Raw genomic sequence first — 17,454 nt, 5'->3', positions numbered from 1 at the left:
ACTGGTCCAGCCGCCTGCTTCCTGTAATGTTTACGGCGTACGTTTTCAGGAGAGCAAGTGCACAAATCTGAGCAAGGTAAAAATTGACAAATGAACCAACTAATAATTTTTTTTTCCAGTGTAAAGTCTCTGTTTATGAATCCTTTTCCACACAAATCACTCTGCAGCCAAATATTACATCTGGCTACTCACAAAACAGGAGCATGAGTAAAAGACCAAAAAAAGTGAAAGAGAAACACATAAAAAATCAGTAATTGCTTATGAAAAAGAAACCAAAATATCATTTCCGTAGAGCCAAGCATGACTCACCTCTAAGTTGTGATTTTCCTTGCGTTTGTCTAAGTGATAAGGAAGTCTCATTCCCTCCAAATTAAAGAGGACATTTCCTCTTTAAATATTCTGAATAACTGTAACAAAGGACTGGGAAAATCTATTAAGCCTTCACCTGGATGTTATAAAGATGATCACAAAAGCCACTCAAAGCAGAGTCTTTCTCCCCCAAGAAGATTCTAGAACATGTTGGAAAACATATAAGTGTCTCTAGATGCACGGAGTTGGAATTTTTTTTTTATCCCCCAAAGGTAGAGCCTAAATTCCTCCTCCTGAAATTCAAAATAATGTAAGTCAATTTAGTATACTTAAGTTCATCGGAAAGAAAGAATCTTCTCTCCCAGGACTGCTAAAACGAACTACATGAGAATCTACTTTCCCTTTGACATCACAGCTACCCCAGTTTTGCCTTTCAATACATGTTGAAGACTCAAGATACAGAGTCCTTATACGGTGTTCAATACTGCAATAATTGCTTTTAGTATAAAAAGTATGATTGTTAGATTATTTTTTTTAAATGTTTTATTTATTCATGAGAGAGAGAGAGAGAGAGAGAGAGACGGAGGCAGAGGCAGAGGGAGAAGCAGGCTCCCAAGGAGCAGGGAGCCCGATGCGGGACTCGATCCCAGGACCCCGGGATCATGACCTGAGCCTAAGGCAGACGCTTAACCATCTGAGCCACCCAGGCGCCCCTGATTGTTAGATTAAATAGGAAAAAAAAAATCACCAAGGGTCAAAAGGTGACGATGTTAAGTTTTTCTCCTATGCACAGGTCAAACCTTTTTAATGGCATCTCCATCCTCTCAAGGAAATGGGTCTTTTCTCTTCCGAAGAGGAAGAACCAGTCAGAAACCCCGGATGCTCAGCTCAGTGACAGCCCTCCCAAGCCCCAGGGGTGGATGACCTCATGATCTCACGTGGACCTCATGTCCTCTCCTCCTGAGAGCACTCCTTGTGATACCATCATTCAAGGACCACAACCCAAACAACAGAATGCCTTAAATGCAGGTCCCCCCTCAGGAAGTTAATTTATTCACGACAGAAAGCATCTCAGCCTTTCAACAAAATGGGAAGAAGCTGGGGGCTCTCTCCTCTCATTTGCGCAGGTTGTCAAGATCTAAAAAGTTGTCCTTTTGCCTCAGAAGCGAAGACTCAACACATGGTATCCTAACGGGAACGCCCCCTCCCACCTGTAAATGTGTCATCATTAGCAACTGTAATCCAGCACACTCGAAGACAGACACGTTCTCATTATAAGCTGCTTCGTAAGATCTTGCTAAGGAACTCACTGTCATATCCGATCTAATAGGTAATACGTTGCCTTTACGGTCAGCCAGGGCTGATATCCCCGTGTCGGTTTTGACTGTATCAGGCTGAATTTCATAAAAGCTCTGATCGACTTGGCACCATGAAAATGAGTGCTAACACCCCAAAATTAACTCTCCCTGTCATTTTGGTACCTGGGGCAACTTTCTGGCTTGTTTATGAACAGGGGAGATTTTAATGGGGTTCAAGATTTTTGTAGTTGTCCTATTTCCTTATCCATGAGGTGTGTTTGGGAGGTACTGAATTTTACAGGAACTGTTTAAAACAAATGTTTCTCTGTACATACGCTTGCTCAGGTTTTCAGCCACCACTGTTCCTATGCATTAACCTGAGAAAATGTCGTGCTGCTGCTGATCCCCCCCCTCAGATGAAGTAGAAAGATATGGAACATTCGGCTGGAAAAAGGCTTGCTTTGGTTTCTTCTGCACTACAGGTGAGGCTCATTTACTTATTGTTTTATTTTTATTTTTATTTTTTTTGAAATAAATTCAGTGACTTACATTCATTTCTATTACAAAAGACAAAAAAGCAAAACACTAACAAACCACAGCAATTACAGAAGGAAAAGATTTAGTATGACTGAAAGAGATCACTAATTTTTCCCGTTAGTCATATCCTTTCAGATCGTTTATAGGGGAGGTTCATTTAAATACTTCGCGGGAAGGATGAGATATGGTACCACCTTTCAGTGACAGGCCACTTCATACAAATAAACGTTCTCCCGGTTAACCTGTATCCCCTTGACTTCTGTGACTTGGCAGAGCATCATGAGATGACAAATGACGTTTACGGAGTCTAAAATTGCAGATGTGTTCAAAAAAGAAACTAGGCAATGTGGAGTGGAGAAGAGACAATGAGTGGAGAGCAGCCGAGCAGTATCCCACCATCCTTACTCCATACCAGTGTAGCAAGTTAACCACACGGGAGAATACTACTGGTCAAACAAACCATTTCACATCCCTCAACTTTCACTACAAACCGGATAGGTACTTTCTTGAAAGGAGACCTCAGCCACACTCTAGCCACTGAACGTGGTTCACTGTTCAAAAAAGTTATCATTTCCCAAATGTCACATCTAAGGGCTGTTTGAGGACACTGTTCTACAAGAAGCTGACCAGTTAAGATCTGTTCTGTTGAAAAGCTAAATGAACACCAAGGACCGAAAGTCAAAGCAATTATTAAAGAAAATTATCTTGAGAAATGGATCTTCTTCTATCTGCCTTCTTAAACTACCATGTTCAAGCTTATCGATCCAGAGGGTGCTCTCAATTTCAGAGCTCGAGAACCTTAACGCAAAGCCAAAACATCATCTCTCCAGTTAGCCTATCTACAAATAAAAGAAGTGACCAACTACATGTCAACCCATAGCCCGTCAACCAAAGCCAAGCAGAAGTATGGGTTCTTTTTATCTTTTAAAACTGTCAACTCTCAGAGCAAAGAACATCTATCTGTCTGGCATAAGCTCCTTATGGTATCAAATATTAAGAGCTGTTAATGAATAACATAAAATGATGATAACAGATACCCTCTCTTTTATAATCGTTCCCCTTCTGATCAAAGAATCTGTTGGCCCTGAATCCCAGGACGTTCTGATTCTGAATGTTTAACACAGTAAGTATCAGCTAAACAAATCTCTCCTTTAGTTCCGGAATCCCAAGGCTTAAGGCAACTCCGTGTAACAGAAACACCAACAAATCTGTACGTAGCGCACAGAACGAAAGTAGCAGGCTAACCATTACAAGTGCCTTGTTTCCCAGAACTGAGAACACGTACTTTGCCTTCAGCGTCTCCTCCTGAAAATTCCAGTGTGGATCTTCCACCAGCTGTAATTCTCTCAATACCCTTCCAGGCTTGTAAGCTGCATTGATTATCATGCTAAGAACCTGTTGGGGAAAAAAAAAAAAAAACAGCAATGAACTTCAACTGCATCCATTCCTGCTAAGACAAGAATGCTACAAAAACCACCCAGCTGACAAGAAGTATTTGTGGTACGAATCCATTAAGTTGGGCAGAACATTTTTGCAGCCAGACACCGATTCGGCTTACCATCCACGCGATAAAAAGGGTGGTAAATTCCAATCCCTCTGGCAGGGCATGTGAACCTCTGGCCAGAGGGGATGGCAGACTCTCCCTAGCATGTCTGATTGAAGAAAAACGGATCTATTTCCTCCAAAGAGCCAGTGATTATCTCCAACAGGATTACTCTGTGGTAGGATCGGCTACTGAGAATTTCATTTTATTTTTGAAAATAAATTTCAAAAGGAATCAGTGAGACAGAGGCAACAGATTTGTGCCCATAATTCCGAACAGACTTCAGCTATCTGTCAGGAGACTAACCAAGTATTTGGAACTCACCTGATGCTAGCTCAATACATGGATGTTTCGTATGAGGACAATGCCCTGAGATGTGAGTGCTTCAAAGAACTTCGTGGAGTAACCAATACCATCCGATATCCTATTTCCTCAAACCTCCCCTTTATTCCCAAGTCTGAGGAAGAACACCTGTGGTCACTGCCTTCCGTGACACTCCCAGAAAGATGGGACATTTTGCTCTGTGAGCCTCAGCTGCAGGCTCTAAGAAGCTCCATGTTCCTGTTAACCTCGATGTGCCCCATGAATGGTAAAGATCGTGGAATTCAGATTCCTTGGGGCACTCCCCCTTCCGTAAGCAAATCATCATTAACCATGAACGTTTATGAGTTCCGGCATGTTCCAGAGATGCTGCCATTTGGACCGACCGTCTAAAGAACACGAAGGTACACCGCAGCCTCCAAAGGAATGCCGACACCCACTCTGTGGAGTTCCACGAAAGGCCCCTTGCTGAGGACCTGCCGTGTGTCAGCCCCCAGGAGCAGGGGCAGGAACGGGACACAGCACCCAGCACGCCTGCAGTGTCTCCCCGTCCACCAGGGAAACCAGCCAGGCACTGAGCTCATGTTTCAGGTTTCAGGGCAAAACACACACCACTGAGGGGGTGAGAAATGCCCTGACTGCCAAAGTCCCCGCTGCTTTTGGGGAGGACACCGCACAGTATCAATGCGAGGATGGAGATCAATGTACGTGGCCCGGGTTTTTAGGTCACAGCGTTCGTGGATCTAAAGTGTTCCAGAACACAACTGGCATGCCTTTGCCCTGATTTAATTCTGAAAAACGACAAAGCTCCCTCATATTATAACTGAAGAATCGATCTTAAAAATATTTTAGACTGTGCAATGAGCATGCCAAGTGTCTTCTCTGAGCCGGGGTAGCACTCCGCTATGTTGCAAGGTTCCTATAGATCCCCAGCAAGAGCACACGGGCCGGCCAATCCGCCGAGGCACTAAAAGGCCAAAACAAGGCCGTACAAGCAGTTTTGCTGTGTTTACGTTTTCTGTATTAGAATAATCATCTGATTTTATTGTTTACTGTCAGTACAATTTGCAGAAACCGAGTGTAAAAATAAATCCAATTAGAGCTGGCTGAAATAATACGCCAAGTATTTATCAACAGACAATAAAATTTAAACCGATTCTTTCCATTGTGTTTCGCAAGGAAGGGCCCAGAGCTACATGTTATTTGCTGCAGAGCATTTGGAGACGGTGAAAAAAAAATGCCTTCCAGAGTTCCATTCAGCCTAGGAACAGGCAGCCATTAAGTTGTCAAAAGCGTCCAATATTGAATAATTTTCCCATGGCATTTCCGATGCCACCTCATGCGTTGCCAAATTCAGCAGGCCCTCTATCAAACGTTGGGGCTGTGAGCTGAGTAATTCTTCGGTTCGTGACATCTTGGTATATTACAGCTACCTCTAGGAAGACAACTCAGTTGGCAGCTGGTAGCACCATCCAGAGTCAGAATTACTGCTCCTTGCAAAATATGGAAGCTCAGGTTGCTGTATTATGCCCTTGATCACGAGGGGTTGTAGAGACCCCACTCCCAACTAACTGGCAGGATGCTGAGTGTGAAGTTAATAAACACTACTCCCAATAAACTGGCATAAAGGTGTTTGCGTAACTCCAGGAGGAAAATCACGCTCCAGGGATCCTTCCCTCGATTTCTTGGAGTTCATGACGTGGTTATGGAGAACACACCTTACACAGAAGTCTCCATGGTGTCCTCCAGCAGATAGGCAGGTAACTGCCATTTCTCTCGTTCATAAGGGGATCAGAACATTCCACCTCAAAATATGCCACTTTGGCATAGGATTACTTTGAGCTGAAGGCAACTGAGAAACTGCACACACGTGTCCCTTCGTAAAGCTGTTTCCTCCTCACTTCCGTAGCCAGAGGAGGAAGACAGCAACCCTTGTCACTGGAGGAGATGAGTCTGCACAAACCAACTTTACTAAAAGAGCCCTTAAGTTCCATTAGTTTCTCTTATTCTTACCTTCCCACAATTTACCATCCTAAAAGCCCAAACCCTTTTCCTTCATCTCTCACCTCTCCATACTGCAGTACTGTTTGTTAAAATGGTACGTAAACACCTCAAGCATAATGGCCTCTTTGGGTTTTCACTTATCTTCTGTGCATGCGACATAAACCTTTTCTCCTACTAATCTGTTTTGTGGTCGGTTTAATTCGCAGGCCCCAGTCACTAAACCTAAGAGTAGAGATTTTCCTTCTCTACAATAGGGGATGTCATGAGAAATAAAGAAGATCACATCTTGGCATACAAAAAAGGTTTAAAGGTAGCCCAAATCTCAGTATCAATGCAGTCCTCACCAACACATAAAATAAACTGTGCCTCTCCCTGCTCTATCCCCACTGGCCCACACGGATGTCAGTCTTCACATCTTGGCAAAATAGTTCTGCTTCAAAGCTCCTTGACTTTCTTGCTACGGATTCCTTTGCAGAACTCAGCTTCTCATAAAAAAAGACTCTATACTTTTAATTTCCTCCTCTTCAATTCCATTCTCAACTGACCTAAATCCGGTTTTCTCTCTAACCACGACACACGAGTGCCCTGGGAAGGTCACCGAGGACCTGCCACCAAATCCAATTAGCACGCCCGTCTCACTGGGCCTCTGAGGAATCTGGCCCTGCGTTCCACCACCTGGGCCTGCAACACCTCTCTCCCTGCTTCCCTCCCTCTGCTCGGCAGGAACAAGCGCTCGTTCAGAAAGTGGGGAGTGGGGTCAGGTGCATGGGGGACGGCAGGAGGGGTCAGAGAGAGGAGGGGGAACACAGGTAGGTGATGCCAGTGGGAGAGGAGCTCACTCTGCACACCGTGTGGGGCACACAGGAGCCGCTCGACAAACGTGGGTCTCTTCCCCCCCACGCCTCCCCTTTCCGGGGCTCAGAAGATTATGTAAATCGATGGGATTTTTTTTTTTTGTTCACATCATGAAATTATGTGATTCCATGATTTCTTTTCATACTCACGATCATGAAAACTCCCAAAACACCAAAGTAATTTAGATAATTTCCAAACTCAACTATATCATATGATCAAAGTCAGAACAATGTTGAAAGTGCAGGGAACCACTTAATAAGAAAATTATTTCTTTGAGTGTCAAAATCAGAAAACACTTTAGAAAGCAAATATGGTTCCCACAGCTTGAGTTCGGATGATTTAATGGAAAGGAGACAGATTCTCAACTTTGAAAGTATGTAATTTGCTAAATTCTAGTGACTGCAGGGAAGGCTCTCTTTGGGGGAGATCGGCTTCCAACGGAACATGCAGGAGAATATTCCCTCTCTGGGGGGTGGGAAGGGGGGTCAGAAAAATGATCTGGACACAAAGAAGCCTCCCCCACGTGCTCACTCTGCTTCAACAGACCTTTCTGCTCTGCAGTCTCTCCAAGAGTCCTGGTGACAAAAATTAACTGGGACCATCAAAGGCCGTCGTGGGCCTAAAGCATTTTTTCCTTTTCAACCTCAGAATCAGATGGAACGGAGCTAATTTTATAAATAGGTCGGTTGTTTTTTTCCCCCAGTAAAATGATAAAGAATTGTTCCTGCTTAATCAGCAGTCTCTCCATGCACAGGGTTTTGAAACGAGCCTCGAAAAGAAAACAAAGCAAAAAAGCTTTTCAAGTGATTTACCCCTTAAAACTAGGTGTTTTCATTTTGTCTCCTCAGAAACTAATGGCTCTAGGTATATTCCTTTGCAAATGCTGCATCTAATACTAAATATTATCTAATGATAATCTTCATGTTCATCACTCCTTTTGTTGTTGCAAAAATTTTAATGCTAACAGCAATAATCAGACATATTTTACCAAGTAGAGAACTCCATTGCTTTGGCCAAAACTGATCTCGACTTTCATTTCAATCCTCAACGGAAGGCTGACCTCCCCTGGCAGCCCACCACCCTGGAGGGGAGGCGCTCCCTCCGTCCCAGCGGCAAGGCTAGAGCCCCAGGGCTGCCCTGGTAGGTAGTCTTTCCCCCAACCCAACCCCATACCAATGAACTCCTGCCTTTATCGCTTCAACTTGATTAAAAGATCATTCCCCCAAAGAGGCTATAATTCTCAGGAATTCTCTACCTCCCCCTGGAAGACCAACAGGAGAATCCCATCATACCCTAAACTTCATTCACCTCAGTCACCAGAAACCCAACACTTCCAGAACATTCTTTCTGCTCGGAATCCGATTCCCATATAACTCTGCATTTCTCCCTAATTTTGACCCAATCGCAAGCCCCTCCATGCATTACCAGTGCATCCATTCTGCCCTCCATCATCAGCAAAATATCCTAGAGCCCAAAATGCTTTTTCCAGAATATTCTTCTTCACCTTATGGTTTTCCCTTCCGTTCTGGACTGAATTGTGCACCCCCACCCCTATTCATATGTTGAAAGGCTTAACCTCCATGTGAGGGCATTAGGGGTGGGGCCTTTGGGGGGAGATTAGGGTTCGATGAGGTCATGAGGTTGGCACCCTCGTGATGGAGAGAACCTTTGTGAGAAGAGACCTGAGTGCCTGCTCTCTCTCGCTCCCTCTCTCTCCCGCCATGTGAGGACACTGCCCTGTGCAAAGCAGAACCTGCCCCGTGGGCACCCCAACCTCGGGTTCCAGCCACCAGAGCCACGAGGCACACATGTCCGCGGTCTGAGCCCATCTGTGGCGCCGGCTGCAGGAACCTAAGCAGACCAAGCCACCCACCTCTCCTACACCATCACATTCCCTCCTCTGCGGGATGGCCTCCCTTCCTGCGGAGACCAGCCCGTGGTCCCATCCTCAACAATGAAAGCTCTCTCTTCCTCTCTCACCTTCCTGCAGCCACTTCGTTCATGCTCCCTTCTCTTTTGCGGTAAGACCATAGAAACTGTCTGCTCCTTTCTCTCCTTCAGCGTGCTCTGGCACCCACCCAGGGGCGCTCCCATGCCCACAATGTGCCCACGACGTGCCCGCATCGCCAAAGAATGGCCACCCTTGGTTCTGTTCTTATTCCGCCCTGGCGGTGGCTCAAGGCGGCACCCTTACACCTTCCTCGGCGAGCACCTTCTCCTCTACCCGCAAAACGCTAGCCTCTCTGGGGCCTCCTGCGTCCCAGCTCGCTTCCCCCGTGCGTCCTCCCACAAACGACACCAGGGCTCAGGGCTCAAGTCCTCGGACCATCTACTTCACTTCACTCCACAGTGCACGTGGCTTTCACCACCATCGGCAAACTCGCGAACTAACGGTTCCTACATGTGTATTTCCATCCTAGACCTTTCCCCAGCTCCGGACTCATGCGTCCATCACCACTCGGAGGCTGAGCGGGCATTGTGTTCAAATAAGGCAGATTTAATCCATCCGACAGCTTCCCCTTCTTGGCACCTTCCCTCTCCTGACTGCTCAGGGCAGACTTGGGATGCCTCGGTGAATTCTGCTCTTCTCACAGTCCCTGTCCAATTCACCAAGAAACCCTCCCTCTCTCCAAAAGGTATTGGCTTATTTATGACCATCCCATGAGATCATAAGCACCAAGACATGAGGGACTGCATTTTGTTTCCTGCCCTATTCATAGTAGCTACAATTATACCTGCCAAAAGGAGTTCAACAAGTATGTTTTGGAATCTGTTCAATGAATTTCTACTGTATGAGCACTCCCATGAGTTAAAATTATTTAAAAATATTTATTTAAAAGTTATTTTAAAAACAGTTAAAATTAAAGTGACATCTAGAACTTAGTGACTAATTCACCCCAAGGATTTCTTTGATACCATAAAATATACAAAATATTATGTGGATGGAGGGCCCAGAGATAACATTTGCTCCTGATTTTCTTTGCTACAAAAAGCCTATCCTATAACGTGATGAGAAAGTTCCACAAAGGTATCTTAGCCTCTTGACAGGCAAATAACAGACTTAACCTTTGCCAATCTTTGCAGACACCAGCCAGCATGCTGCAAAGTCCGGCTTCACAGGTTACGTGTGTGTGTGTGTGTGTGTGTGTGTGTGTATGTGTGTTACAGTTTATGCCCGTGCACAGGCCTGGCGCGTTGTTCTTTATGGGCTGGTGTTCAGCATAAGCTTAAAACGGCAACAACAAAACCACCACAGACTATCACCACGAGACATGTCGCCATCTTGGGTTCTGCTGACTGACTTAACCAGACGTCACCTAGGCAAGATTCTTCCTCTGTCTGACGTTACCCCAGAGCCTGAGTCCTTGATATGAGGCCATGGTTGTCCACACTCTCGTCACCCACTCCACCTTCTCTCATTTATACTGATGAACGCACAGCTACTTTGAAGGAGAAAAGTTACCTTCGCATGCAGTATGGCGTCATTTATGTGAACAGCTAAGGCTGCTTTGGATTTCTTATGTTCTGGGTTCCCACATGAAGTCGTTCCAGTTTTTAAATGAAGTTGTGATAAGTAGCCAAGAACAAATGCTCAACGATATATAATGAAAGGGAAATTCAAATAAGTCATCACAGAACTCCCAAACGTGGGAAATAAACACTGTAATCAAAACCAAGAGACTGAGGGAAATAGCTTCATGCGTCAACCATGTGGCGGAAATATAAACTGCAAGCTCCAAAGGAGGCCGAATTCCAGACCACCAGGTCCCACTGGAAACTTCTGAGGCGGGGGCGGGTGGGCGCGGCACTCACTTTCCCCCTGTGGGGCACTCACGTCACTATTTGCAGGCGGGCAGGGAGGAGAGGCCGGCGTGTGGCAGGGACTCAGGAAACACAGGATTCCTCTGGATGCTCCTGCTCGAGCCGATGCCGCATGTCCATGAAGCAGAGTGCCTTTAGCCCGGGACCCAGAACCCTCAGGAAGGGCATGTCTGCGACCTCGCCTTCTGTGTCAGACCCAACGTTCAGTATTTCAACCTTCTGCTGTGATGTCTGGAACCCCACTGCACCTGACTGCCTTACACTGGCTATACCTCATGGACGGGGGCGGGGGGGGTCTCATCAAAGTCAGATATAACTGCCAGATGCCTGTCAGGTGGAGGCCCTCCATCTCCAGCAGCCAGGGAGAAGGGGTTTGTGATCCCGGATCCTGAGCCCGAGCACAGGAAGCAAGACCAGGAAGACACCACGGGGTACACAGAAGGCATCTTTTTCCATCCTCTTACTTACTGCCCGAATAACACACGGCCCTGCCTCCAGATTTAAAACCACACGTCTATGACTCCCACAGACCCCAGAGAACACAGAACTGGGGTATTATTCCAACATAACCAGGCACGGACTTCTGCCATGTATCTGCACTTGTGCAGGTTTGCTAGGGTGAGACAGGCCGAGAGGGGGAGCGACAAGGCCCCCTCCCCTGTCTGCAGGCAGGCTGTCAACTCACCAAGGAAGGGGCCGCCTCTCTTGCTCACCGTGACCCCCAGCTCCAAGAACAGTGCCCACCTGGCACGAAGGTACGACTCGTGAGTTCCCGGGGCCTGAGCGAATGCGCAGAGGAAGGACTGTGTTTCATTCCCTGCCGGGTTCCAGCGCTGGAAGAGTCCCCGGTGTGGCACATGCTCAGTGAGTATCTGCTGCATGTGGAATAACGCAGCACCTTCGTATGCGAAACACCCTCGAACGATTGTGGACAACGGAAGAGAACCACGCCTGGACCACAGTGGCACCCCGCAGCGCCCTCACCACTTCCTCAGCACTTGCTGGGGCCACAGAGCTACGAAGATCACAGAAGCAGACCGAAGGACAGAGGAATCTCGTTCCGTGAAGGTGAGCGCTCCAGTCTCCTCCAGGATCTCTTTGCCGCCTGGTGGCAACCCAGTCCAGCAGCCCCAGGCTTGAGCACCGGCACCCGGCACTCACGGCTCCTGCTCATGGGCTCAGCCACCCTCTGCAAAGTTAGACTTCTCACCACCCGATCTCTGCGAACAAAGGCAGGCCTCCCTGGTCATGCCTCAGCCTCTGCGTCCCTGGACCAGGCTGCCATGAAGAGTACCAAAGTGACTGTTTCAGGTACGTGAGAAAGACAGACGGACGGACGGATGGATGGATGGACGGACGGACAGACAGATAATAGGATAGAAATGATAAACAGATGATAGATGACAGATGGATGGGTGGGTGGATGGATGAAAGCATGGACAGACAGACGACGGAGATGATGATGGATAGATCCAGGGTAGAAAGATGGCTGGATGGGGTGGATGTGCCCACACACGCATGCATCTGTATCCCACTATCATCACGAACAACGTTCCTGCCTCGGCAGAGCAGAAGCTCCATCTAGTCTTCCATGTTTGATGTTATCAGTCTATTACGCTGCATTCAGCCTCATCTGCATGTCAGATCCAGGTCCAGGGCACAGGTTGGAGGGAAAAAAAGCCATGGAAGCTTATCGCTTCAGAAAGTCTCCCAAGTGTCCAGCATTCGGGCTGCTTTCTCCTAAGGCTTCTATTAAAGCCCCAGGAAGAAGAAAGGGAAGAGAAAGGCAAGGGCTATGCATCTACCTATTCACAGGAAAGTGCATCTGTAAATGCTCAAAAGCAGCACGTAAAGCTTGGACAGGTTGTTTCTGCTGCCGAGCCAACATGGATCCAGAGCCTCTGCCGTGACGTGGAAAACGTGAAGAAAGACTACTAGAGATTCCCCACTGGACAGGACATTTCTGTTCCTTGCTAAGACCAGAGGTTACATATGGGTAAATAACTCAAGCCAGGTAACATTTCAGAAAAATCACAGGTGCTCCCCAAGCCCCTGTCAGCCATGCTGGGACATCACCCTGGTACGGGGCCTGTGTATCCATGGACGTCAGCATCGTCATGAAAACGGAGACTAATTCCTCCTGAGCCGGTGTTTCCAGAGTCCCTTCTTGCTGGCAGGACTTTTCATCGCTGGGCTCACGGACATGAGTAAGGGTGTGAGATGTTCCACGCTCGCTCCTTTCCTCTTGTGCTCGTGCTGGTCTCTCCCTCACACCCGGACACAAGCACACAGCACCCTCCCTTAGTATGTGGTGCAGGAAGGCAGGGTCACAGGCCTGGCCATTCGGGAGATCACATCCGAAGTATTAGCAGAACCTCCCCCAACACCTCTGCAACACAACACCAACATCCTCAGCGGCAGAAGCACCGGGACACACAGACCTCGTCAGCGGACCGAGGGCCACACAGATCTGCGGTCCACAGGTCTTGGGGAGACCCTGATGCACTGCGGCAGGTGTGGGGTGCAGGACTATCTGGGATAGGAAAGGATGCCCGGGGTCCCATAAAGTGCCCCAGCCTGTGGGGCCGTCCACAGGCTCAACCTGTCCCCATCCCCTTAGGACCTGCTAGTCCTGGGTACCTCGTGGGGATGACAGACTTGGCTGGGCCCCTCACTGGCTCTGCCCACACGCACACAGGTCAGCCTCCTCTGAGCAGACCAGAGGGAAAACAGCCATCACTCTGCATTTCCCAAAGACCTGAAAACCTTCAACTGCTACCACCACCCACGGCCTGAAAAGCAAACGTGCTCTGTCTTTGCTCCAATTACCTTGTTCTCTTTAAGTAAAATGCAATTTGAAACCATAGAGGTTCTGGTGCTGAAGGAAGCACATTAGCATAAATATTGGCTTGCTGGAACTCCCATTTTTCTTGCACTCACAGAACTGACGTGCTTGCTTTTTTTTTTTTCTTCCTCCTTCTTCTTCTCTTCCTGCCTCATGCATTTTCTGAACATCAGCAAAAAACTAGTTTTGTCATCATCAGAAAACTGCTCTGGCCTGGCTTTTGCATTTGGCTGCCGGCACCTGTCGGGGAATTGATCGGGGATAACCACCGTTGACTCGAAAAACCCACGTATGACAGTCAAAGAGCCAGCCCCCGAAGACAGGCTGAACCTGGGGCCAGTGTGTTTGCGAGCGGAGCTGGCAGGTGACCGGGGACCGCAGGCTGATCCCTGGAGCTCGCCGTGACGAACAGCCTTGCTGGCAGCTTCAAAGACATCCACCGGCTCACCGCATTTCTGCCAGGCCTTCCTGTTCCTTTCTGATCACTCCTGTCAAAAACAGGCTCACACATAGGCAGGCATAACCGTACCCACAACCCACTCGCGGGCCGGACTGCGGAGGGTCAGTGCTCAGTCCAGGGGTGTGACTGCACGTCGTCACGGGAATCCTGACCCGGAGTACTGGTTTGATCTCTTCCTCAATCCAGTCCAACATCTGTGGGGATCCGAGGTCAGTGCCGCCTCATCCAGAACCGACCAGCGGTCCCGCCACTGACCCGAAGCGGGTCTTTCAGGGGCACCTTGGCCTTTCAGAGGCACCCCTCCCCCGGACCTGCCTCGAGCACCGTCTTTCCGTAGTGACGAATGTGTCGTCTGTGATACAGGTCAACCACTTCGGCTGGGCCAGACCTGCACCGATCACTTTCGGGGGGCAGGGCCCAGCCGCGGGAGGCGAGCTGCTTTAAATGAAAGCAGGTCCCAGCTGCTCAGAACACCTGGCAGGGGCCCAGAAAAGGCCCCCCCAGATCTGTGCCCTTTCTGTGTCCATCCTCCAAGGTCCTTACCCTTGAGGTGCCGTAAGCCTTCTTTCCCAATCTTCCCGCCTTCATCGCAGGGCACCCCCGACACCCCAGGTCTTTCGCGTGCTGGCTGCCCACACCTCCTTCCGCACACACTTCGGGGCACTCCAGGGGACCTTGACACACCCGCGCCGGCCCCGTCGCAGGACCTGAGACGCTCGCCACTCTGCAATACTCGATCTGCCTGTCTGTCCCACTTGACCGGAACCTCGTGACGGACAGGAACCTCCTCTGAACATTTATAGGCTAAATGCTCCCAAGTCAATAACCACAACAACGGCCCCATCAGAGTGTCCTTACAGAGTTTCTTCTCAACTGCAACTTCAACCTTCTCTCTTAAAGGGATTTTTGTTTTCTGAACAGATAAGTCTTTAACTGCTAACTGCGCGGACGGCCTAGGAAAGCAAACACGCTCGGCCTCTGCTAACACGATCTCATTCGCTTTAAGCAGAATGACGTTTGAAACCATGTGGAGGTTCCTGAGGGGATGGTGTTCGCTCCGAGGGCTCCCGTCCTCCGCAGCAGGAAGTCTGCACTCCTCTCAAGGCTAGAGAAGGCCTCCCTCAAGCTACTCAGCTACCCAGCCCTGCCTCACACATCAGGCCGCCCAGATCTCTCGTCTGTTCTTTTCAAAACAGGATGCCCTCTTCTATACCTATGAGCCGCACCCAGCCTAAGGACCCACACTCCTTCCCCGGACACCCACCTGTGAGTCGCGGACGTGCTCCCACGTGAGGCGCTCCTCCCTTTGCAAGCAGAGCAAGGATCCCTTACCATCCGTTTGTCACTCCCTCCCCTGTGCTCCCAGAGCGCTCTGCTCTGCGCCCTGAGTGTCCTCCCACACACACCATACTTTCAGCCTAGAATTAAGCCATCTCCCCAACAGGGCTGCGAAGCCCCAATAGGCCGAGGGCAGACAGGGCTTGTGTTCGGACCCAGGACTTTGCGCAGTGCCTGCCTCTGAGCAGTGGCCCCACAGGCATGTGTTCAGTGGATGAACGGATTGTTGTGCCCCGGGGATTAAAACACATTCATCATGGTAACAGTAGCGATGAGGAAGATCTACGTGGGGTCCTCTTTCGTAAGAGAAAACACTGATAGGTGTGAAAAAAGCAGAGATCGAGTTCCAAGAGCGGTTCCAGGATTCCAAGCCAGGTCCACACAGGGTCTGTGGCGAGGCTATGAAAACCTCCATCAACGTAACGAGAATTCACCTCTCTCTCTGCAGGTCAACCCCCAAAGGCAGGAAGAGAAATGGGAAAGAATACCATCAAACTGATGCACGGCCTGGGCTTTGCCCACGACACAAACTTCACACAAGTCCCCGGAGCCTGAGTTGGAGCCTCCTCCACGCAGACGCCGTGCTGGCTAGGGCGCATGGAGGGGAAAGGTCATGTGGCTCCTGACGCCGCCAAGGGGCGTCTCTCCTTAACAGCATTTTCTCTCGCCCATCCAGGCTTATTTGCCTCTTGAGAGAAACCTCCAGTCTGCAGTACTGGGCCACGACCCACACACAGCCCTCAAACCCACTGCAAGGTTTCCCCGGACTCAGGGGAGGAAGGTGTAGCCCCCCCGCTAGCCTGTGAGTCTTTCACGGGCAGGAACGCTATTTCCCATCTTTGCCTGACCAGCTCCAGCCCGATCCCGTTATGTCCTTCAGAAATTTTGTCTACATCCTGGACACCCTGTGGCAATACCCCAACGCTAACCCCCGTGCGCATGCCTTACCTCTTTCAGAACCAGCACACATTTGCCTGGTCCCACCGACTGAGGTAGCTCTGCGATTCTCCCTTTGTTCAGGTAAGGGCCTGAGAAACACCTGTGGTTGATAAAAAGCTGAGGACAGCAGTATTTTCCGTTGACAGTACCTGTGGGGAAGAGCACCATAGCTCATGCTTTAGGAGCCAACAAAAAAACCTGCTTAATCCACTTAGTTGGCAAAATTACCCAGAGGCCCACTGTGTCTTAATATCAGAACGTCTTATAAACACAGTAGCTTAGAAATTCGGGTTATTTTTTTGCTACCACATAAACGAACTTCTCCGTTTATGATGCGGGATTCAAGACACACGAAAAGATGCTAAAACCAAGACAATGACAACTAATGTACTGCTATGCAGCTAATAAAAACACAAAACAAAACAAAACAAACAACAACCCCAGCTCCCAGAACTAAGCTCCCCTGGGTTTTCTACTCTAGAAACTCCCCCACCTTCTCTTCCCCTTCCCTGATTCTGGTGTTTATCATTCCCACACAGGCCTATAAACTTGACCACACACACACAGGCAGATGTGTGTCAACAAGTAATGCATGGTATTTTGGATATTTTAAAAATATTCCATATATGGTTTTCCGCAACATTTTGTTTGTTCGACCGGCAGTTTCTAAGATCCACCCAAGTCGGTACACGTATATGCAGCACGTTCATCCACCTGTCACTTCTGTGGGTGACCCGTTACATGAACACAGCACAAGCAGCGGCCCACTCTCTTGCTGATGGACACTCAGTCATTTCCACTTGCTCAGGAATTACCGACAGTGCTCTGCTGAGGACAGCTGTAAATATTGGCTTCTGCTTACGGGCAAGAGAGCTTTCCAAGTCTATCACAAGGAGGGGGCCTGCTCGGCCATGGGGTCGGCATGTCTTCAGTTGTACCACACGTGGTCAAACTGATCTCCACGCAGACAATCTCAGCCTATGCTCCTATGAGCACTGCGTAGCTGTGGCCACTATTCCACATCCAAGCCAACACTAGACATGGCAGGGCGTCTTCATTTTGCCAATCTCATGGACGTGCAATGTACCTCCCATGGACTGAATTTGCATTTCCTTCATTGTGCTTTCAACATAGCAGGTTGTTGGGCTAGTTGTGTCTCAAAGGGCCATGGGGAAACGTGGAA

General features: G+C 48.7%; 1 protein-coding gene across 6 annotated transcripts in view; it reads right to left on the bottom strand.

Moving 5' to 3' along the window:
• The window catches only part of SFMBT2 (Scm like with four mbt domains 2), a 226,246-nt gene that overhangs the window by 25,629 nt on the left and 183,163 nt on the right, over positions 1–17,454 (bottom strand). For all 6 annotated transcript variants that reach the window (XR_012374583.1, XM_073879943.1, XM_073879941.1 and 3 more), the window contains exons 15-16: positions 16,281–16,420; positions 3,430–3,539 (exon numbers count right to left, since the gene is read on the bottom strand). Coding sequence is in view for 5 of the 6 variants with exons in the window: in XM_073879943.1 (XP_073736044.1) it covers positions 3,430–3,539; positions 16,281–16,420 (250 nt within the window). In the remaining variant the exon portion in view is untranslated. The remainder of the gene's footprint in view (positions 1–3,429; positions 3,540–16,280; positions 16,421–17,454) is intronic.

The sequence above is a fragment of the Callorhinus ursinus genome, unplaced genomic scaffold (assembly GCF_003265705.2).
Source record: "Callorhinus ursinus isolate GAN/ISIS: 27379988/994484 unplaced genomic scaffold, GSC_fseal_2.0 scaffold36, whole genome shotgun sequence".
NCBI lineage: Eukaryota > Metazoa > Chordata > Mammalia > Carnivora > Otariidae > Callorhinus > Callorhinus ursinus.
This window is presented reverse-complemented; position numbering and strand designations above follow the sequence as displayed.